At 36.2% G+C, this 6,680-nt stretch overlaps 1 protein-coding gene across 1 annotated transcript in view; it reads right to left on the reverse strand.

Annotated features, from left to right (window-relative positions):
* Positions 1 to 628: 628 nt before the first annotated feature.
* llgl2 (lethal giant larvae homolog 2 (Drosophila)) overlaps positions 629 to 6,680 on the reverse strand; it is a 25,211-nt gene continuing 19,159 nt past the window's right edge. The window contains exons 16-22 of the mRNA XM_015396172.1: positions 5,777 to 6,041; positions 4,720 to 4,870; positions 4,617 to 4,642; positions 4,466 to 4,513; positions 3,393 to 3,435; positions 1,653 to 1,698; positions 629 to 1,552 (exon numbers count right to left, since the gene is read on the reverse strand). Of these exons, the coding sequence (XP_015251658.1) occupies positions 1,659 to 1,698; positions 3,393 to 3,435; positions 4,466 to 4,513; positions 4,617 to 4,642; positions 4,720 to 4,870; positions 5,777 to 6,041 (573 nt within the window). The 3' untranslated portion in view covers positions 629 to 1,552; positions 1,653 to 1,658. The remainder of the gene's footprint in view (positions 1,553 to 1,652; positions 1,699 to 3,392; positions 3,436 to 4,465; positions 4,514 to 4,616; positions 4,643 to 4,719; positions 4,871 to 5,776; positions 6,042 to 6,680) is intronic.

The raw sequence follows: 6,680 nt of genomic DNA on the forward strand, positions 1-6,680 counted from the left end.
GCATAGTAGCATGGACGACGAGATGATTGAAAATGAACACAATGGAGATCTAGTCCTATTGGCAGACATCCATTTAAAATGTAGGCAACAGCATGAAAAAAGTGGTTTCTACTTTTACTTTTATACTTTAAGTAAATTTACAAGCCTGTACTTTGTTACTTTTACTTGAGTAAAGAAGTTTAATCAGTACTTCTACTTTTACCAGAGTATTTTTTAACACAACTATCTGTACTTTTACTCAAGTACGGAAAATGAGTACTTTTGCCATCTCTGCTGAGTTCACTATAAAGTTCACTTTTTAGTCCCTGCTCTATTTAGTGATGGAGGGATTTAGGGGTTAGGGCGAATGGTCGGACACAGTGAGCTTGGATGAGCTCTAAGAACGAGGAGAAATCGGCTCGTGCACGCTCTCACGCACAAGTTTAATAGAGTTCCCTCTCAGGAGCTGGCACAGGGTTGTGCACGTGCTTTTTTTTTTTTTTAAGTGGAGAGGGCGGGTTTTTTAACAAATTTGCAAAAATTCTCCACAATACCTTTACCTTTGTTAAGCCAAATTGTGAAAAAACTTCCACGAACCAAAGAAAGAAAAAGAAAAAAACAAACAAATATTGTTTTTAAAAAAACATGTTATTGATTACAGGAAAACTACAGTGTAAAATTTCATACAACTCAAAAATATCAGGTTTGAAAAATCATTCTGCTACAAAAATATATTCCAAGCTGATGCTAAAATACGGAGCAATCAAACACGTGGTACCAAAACATTTCCTGTTGATCTAAATAGCAGCCAACCCCAGTGAAAACAGGCACAACCGTCTCATACACAGTACAGGATATTAGCGCTTAGAATTACATTCCAGAATCATGACAATAGTGGCTTAAAACAGCTTAACAAATAATAGGAATTATAATATAACCCTTTAAGACCCCCCCCCCCAATAAAAAGAAAAAATGACAGTGTGCTGAGCTGTAGTGAACGAGTACCTCTCATCAGGCGACCTTATGGTTAGCAGGCGGGTGGGGGGGTGTAGTGTGGATCTACATTAATTTAACAAACAATTATCTAACAGAAGAATTAAAATAAAACCAGCAAAAATACAGCATTTCCCCCGTTTAGTTTATGATTACAGCATTAGTTTGTTTTTTTCAGTAAGGCTGGGAAATAAAAGACAAAATATTTGATAAAACTCTGACCCGAGTAAAAAAGCGTCAGTTTCAAATTTCTGCAGCATAGACAGGTGGACATGGAAAGACGACTCAGCGTTACGTTCAGAATAACTGGGGGGAAAAAATAAGTATGTCTCTAAAGCAAATATTGATTTAAATAATCCAATTTCCCCCCAAAGTTCTTCCACCAGCATCAGTTTCTTAGAATGAACGTGAACTGGTTGGATGGCGTGGGAGTGGCGGGGCCGAGGCTCCGTCCGCCGTCCATCTGCTCAGACTGGGCGTCCTTTAATGCAGGTTTAGGGTCGGTAGTGGTCGGGTTTGAGGTAAGAGGAGCCGCAGGACTGCAGTACACTTCATACATTTTACCGTTTTGTCTTTTTCTCTAAGAAAGCAAATAAACAATAAAAATAAACAAACAGGGTTAGGATAAAAAGTTTTACCAAAACACTTTACAATATTTAAAAATTATTTTTCAGTCTGACCTGTTTTCACGCAACAGCACTCTTCACATTATTCTCCGTGAAGGACCTTCAGACAAACCAAAAAAAGGTTCAGAATATTTTATACCAATTTATACTGAATGTTTACATATTTTTAAATGCATAAATTGTATACCGTATTTTCTGGAATATAAGCTGCCAATTTTTTCCCACACTTTGTACCATGAAGCTTATAAAAAAAGTGCGGCTTTTCTGTGGGCTATATTCCAATGGCTATATGTAGAGCTCCCCCTACAGGTTTGGTGGAAGACAGTTCAGAAGATATCAGCGACTTACAGGCCGGTGCTGCTTATGTTGAAGTGCGCTCTATAGTCCAGAAAATACGGTATATTTATAAATAAAGACACAAACATATTCATAACCCTGGAAGATAAAAGATAAGTCTTTGATCTCAATAACATGAACGGTCACAGTCACAGCTGGAAACTGGGAGGGAGCTAAAGATTAGGGCCATGGTAAAGAGGTATTTCAACCTTAAATCAAATTAGCGACTAACCAACCAATACAATTTTTTTGTTTTGCCGTTGTTTATTTAGTCAAACTGATCCCAGTTTATTTTTTTTTAGAGAAGATGTTTAAACCAAAATTTTTTTCTCTTCCTTCTTTTGATACTTTACATAAAATCAGCAGTTCTGTATATTTTCCAAATTATCTGACCAGTAGGGGTCAGTATTTTCTTCAGTAAAGAGCAGCTAAACTTCTGAAAAACAAAATAAAATATATAGAACAATTGGAAAATTATCTCAGACTGCAACAGAAGTGGAGAAAATTGACTCCATGTGACTCAAACAAAGAATGAAATTTGTAAATGGAAATTTGATAAATATGCAAGAGTTTCTTTGAAAATACTTTAGAAAATGTATAATCAAAAATTGGTTTTAAGAGTAACTGATGTTGTCATTGATTTTATTTTTTTATTTCTTCGAAAATGTATTTTTTTATCTGCAGATTTTAGCTCATTTGTTTTTTTTTAAACAAAACAATTCTTTAGAAATTATAAAACATCCACAGGACTAAAGTTGCACAAAAATTTTTCTAAAAAAGTAAATAATGTTTGATACATTTTGATGGGTCAAAAATATAAAAACATTTACTCCTGAATATTATGCGAATGTGGAACCAACAGGATTCTTCTTAACACACTGGAAGAAGATGGGGTAACCTAACAGCGCCACCTACTGACTGGGAGGAGTTTAACCTGTAGCTATCTTCTTTAATTTCTCATCATATCCTATTCATGCCATTACTGAGGGTTTGGTCCCGTTATGAGTTGATGATTGTCTCCCCCTAGTGGTTCGGAGCTCTTCCATTATGCAGCTGTTTTTTTTTTCTACTCAAAGCATCTTTTTTAGCAGCGTGTTTCTGTGTTAACATCATTTGGTCTATTTGCATCTATTTGTATGCAGTAGTTTTGTGTTTTTCTCCATTGTCTGTGATTGCAGCCTCTCTCTTTTTTAGTGTTTTTATTTTCTTCACGTGTTCTGTGCCTTGATCTCTTTTTTTGAATTTTGTAGTCAGTTCATGCATCGGCTCGGTGTTTGCATCCTCAACCACCATCCTCATCCTCATCCTCCTGCTTAGCCACTAGTCCAGCAGCGACAGCTTTAAAGGGGGAATCCTTCCCTAATATCAGTTTGGTCAGAGCCCAGTTTATGCAGCCTGGGGTCGACCAATCCCAGCAGGGAAGTTAAATGTTTAAACTCTTATTAAAGGGAAACTTACGTCTGGTCGCCCTCTAGAGACTTTTGGATTTCCTGTAGAACTTCTGCAAGAGGCAATTAGACAAGTTTAATGCTTACAAAACAAAGGTAAAATTGCAACAAAACATTAAAATTACATTTTCATATTTTGAAAAAAAAATGCCCACATTTTTTATGCAGTCCAATATATTCATAAAATATACACTGATGGAGACAATGTACGGACGAAAGTTATTTATCAATTCTGCACTGACAGAAGGAAATTACAGGATGTAATGAGGTCATGTTGGCAATATAAAAAAAAAATTGGTTAATTTTTATTCCATCATTCCGTCAAAACTGATATTCCTTTATTAAGTTGTGTAATAAATAATATAGACTTTAAAAGGAGACCAATATGCAGACTGCTCCTTCAAATATTAAAAAATATAGAAACCACAAACATATATTAAAAAATAAAAATAAATTTGTTTAATGGATTTATATTAAATAAAAAAAATCAATCCGAAAAATAAAATAAATAAAAAATCTTAATCAAAAAAGGTTTAAAGAACTTTACTGTTTTCATGTACATATTTTATGCTATTGTTTAAAAAGAATTTCACATCTTACTTTTTTAAGTTTTTACAAAAAAAAAAATGTTTTTCAATATTTTTTTATCAGATTGAGTTTTACTATTTGCAATCAATTCAAACTGCATTTGAAAAAAATGTAATTCATAAAATTTTTTAAATATAAAACCTGTTTTTTTTATTACAGTTCCAACAATTTTAATTTGAAAAAAAAAAAAATTTAAGGAGCAAATACATTTTGAAAACCTCAGCCAACAGCAAAGTTACACTTAAAACCGTTTTTTTTTTTTGGTTTTTTAAGTTTCATTTCTAAAATACATTTTCATTAAACTTTACGAAACACGTTCTTTGCTGCAAAAGTATTTAAAAACAAAAATAAAAAATAAATCACTTCATATAAATTAAAGTATTTTGGGGGAAACTGATTTTGTTCCTAAGATTAAAGAAAAATAATTCAGTGAATATGTGAAGAAGAGCAGATTCAGAGTTTAATGTTTTGCATTTGCTCCATAGATTTACTCACTTTCATCATTCAGCAAAGCGTGCTCCATGACGTGTCTAGCTGCACTTTCTGGAACACAAAGGCAGACGTGTTAGAGGATCCGTCTCAAGCGTGAGAGAACAGAGAAGCTAATGTGGAAAATCCTTTTCCTTCCAGTGGGTGAATCACTTACCTGCGTCCTCGGTGTCTCTTGCGTTGCTAGAAGAGCAGAGATCACAGATATTAAAGATGGATCCCCTGAACCGCCGACTCAGAGGGAAATGAGGAGTAGGTACCTGTTAGCTGATGAGGCCTCCTCCGTCTGTGGCCGACGCTGGCTGGGGGAGACGGGATGAAGAGGAGCTTCCAGTAGACAGCGAGGTTCCACCAGGCAGCGAGCCGACACAGAGAAGCGCTCAAACTCAGACGGAGACATCAGATAAAAACCTGCAGGAACCAAACTCCTGGTGACCAACCTTCTCAAAATACAGCTTTTACATTTTCACTACGGTATAACTTCTGTCTACAACATATTTAAACACCAAAGTTTCCTAGTTAACTCTAACATTGCGCCATAAAACCATGACACACACAGACCAACGTGACAGCAGAAAAAGTTACAAAAGCATCTAAAACAAAGTATTGAAATCTGTGGTTATTTAAGAATTTAACCGTAAATAAAAATATTTTCAATTAAATCTTCTGAGCTTTCAGTCTTAAAAATTTCTTCAATGTTATCCAAGCTTATATATATATATATATATATATATATAACCGTCAATATATATTTAGTAAGCGACCCACTTTGAGCAGGAATTATACCAAGATTGTAAAGAAAATATTTACATAAACATTTTCCATTTACCATTTAATATGATTTCTTTTGATTAAATAAGGACCCTGTAATTAACTCAATCAAGTCCCACCAGTAGTCATTAAATGAAAAATCTTTACAATGCGACTTCTTTTTCTCAATTATTCATAAGAATAATATAATATTTTGTAGCAGCCTTCAGTGTCAGTGCTTTTAAAATGCAGAACACTGATTTTTATTGAAAGCTTTTTGAATCAACGTTTGTATATAATTGATATAATCCATTATATTAGCACCTAAATTAAAAGTCAGGAGGAAACCAAGAACATCAGGCTGTTGTTTTTTCTTCTCACAGCAGAAAAACTGTAAAATTAGGAGCTTTTAAACATATAAAATTAATAACAGTTAATTTTCCACAACAGGAAAAACCAGGAGAGCATCTATCTCTGAGGAAGACTTGTGGTATATATCAGTTATTCAATAAAAGAAGCTTTCAGGTTTAGAAACGGTGCTAATAGAAGAGAGGGAGGTTTGTTTACCCTGCCCCTGCTTGGTGAAAACGCAGGAGGCGATGCCGCTGACGTCCTCCCGCCGGATGCAGGGGTAACGGACCTGCATTTTGATGTGCGGCAGCGACAACACCTGCACGTCCCCCTGATTGGTCAGAAACACCAAGCCGACCTCGCTGTAGTCCTCCGCTTTGCTGCTGACGAACCAGGCCACGCCCACCCTCCGCACCCTGGATCCGTCCACGGCGGTCAGCTTCAGCTTCGTCTTGGAGCTCACCTTCGGCAGAGTGAAGACCTGAACGGAGAGAAACACCCTACTCTTTAGCAGCAACGTGACAAACATTAAATAGAATGTTATAAATGCAGTAAAGAGTTGGAGGCAGATGAAAGGTTTGTACTTCAGGTTCAGTTTAAAGCGCGGATGAATTTTACCAGACTGTGGTTAAACATCTGATGATTTAGACACCCTGATCAAAGTTTATCTGTTGGATAATCAAGGAGTTAGAGCCTTAGTGGTGTTTAAGATCGTTGGCAGCATGGATGGAACGTTTCGGGAAATGGGTAACTCTGCTAATGTTGTTCCAGTTCGTAATTAAACTAATTAAGCTCACAGTTCAGTTCACACAGATGAAAATGAACTAGCTCACGTTCGAGTTCAATTTTTCAAAACTAAATAGCGCGCGCCGGCGCGTTCACGACGCTACGGAAACCGTGGCAGACCAAACCAGATGAAAGTGCGCATTCAGCGTCTGCTCTTGATAATGCAAGCGTAGAAGAAGAAATGTGCTGTTTACCTGTGCAAAGAAAGAAACAACGAAAGAAAAATGTCTGAGGACTTCAGTGTTGAGGAAGAGCATGAGCACGTTGCCGAGCTGAATGCCGCGGTTTCCGTAGACTCGTGAACACGCTTTTAGGAAATCCTATACACTACTGT

Source organism: Cyprinodon variegatus, unplaced genomic scaffold (genome assembly GCF_000732505.1).
Source record: "Cyprinodon variegatus isolate N-32 unplaced genomic scaffold, C_variegatus-1.0 Scaffold779, whole genome shotgun sequence".
Lineage (NCBI taxonomy): Eukaryota > Metazoa > Chordata > Actinopteri > Cyprinodontiformes > Cyprinodontidae > Cyprinodon > Cyprinodon variegatus.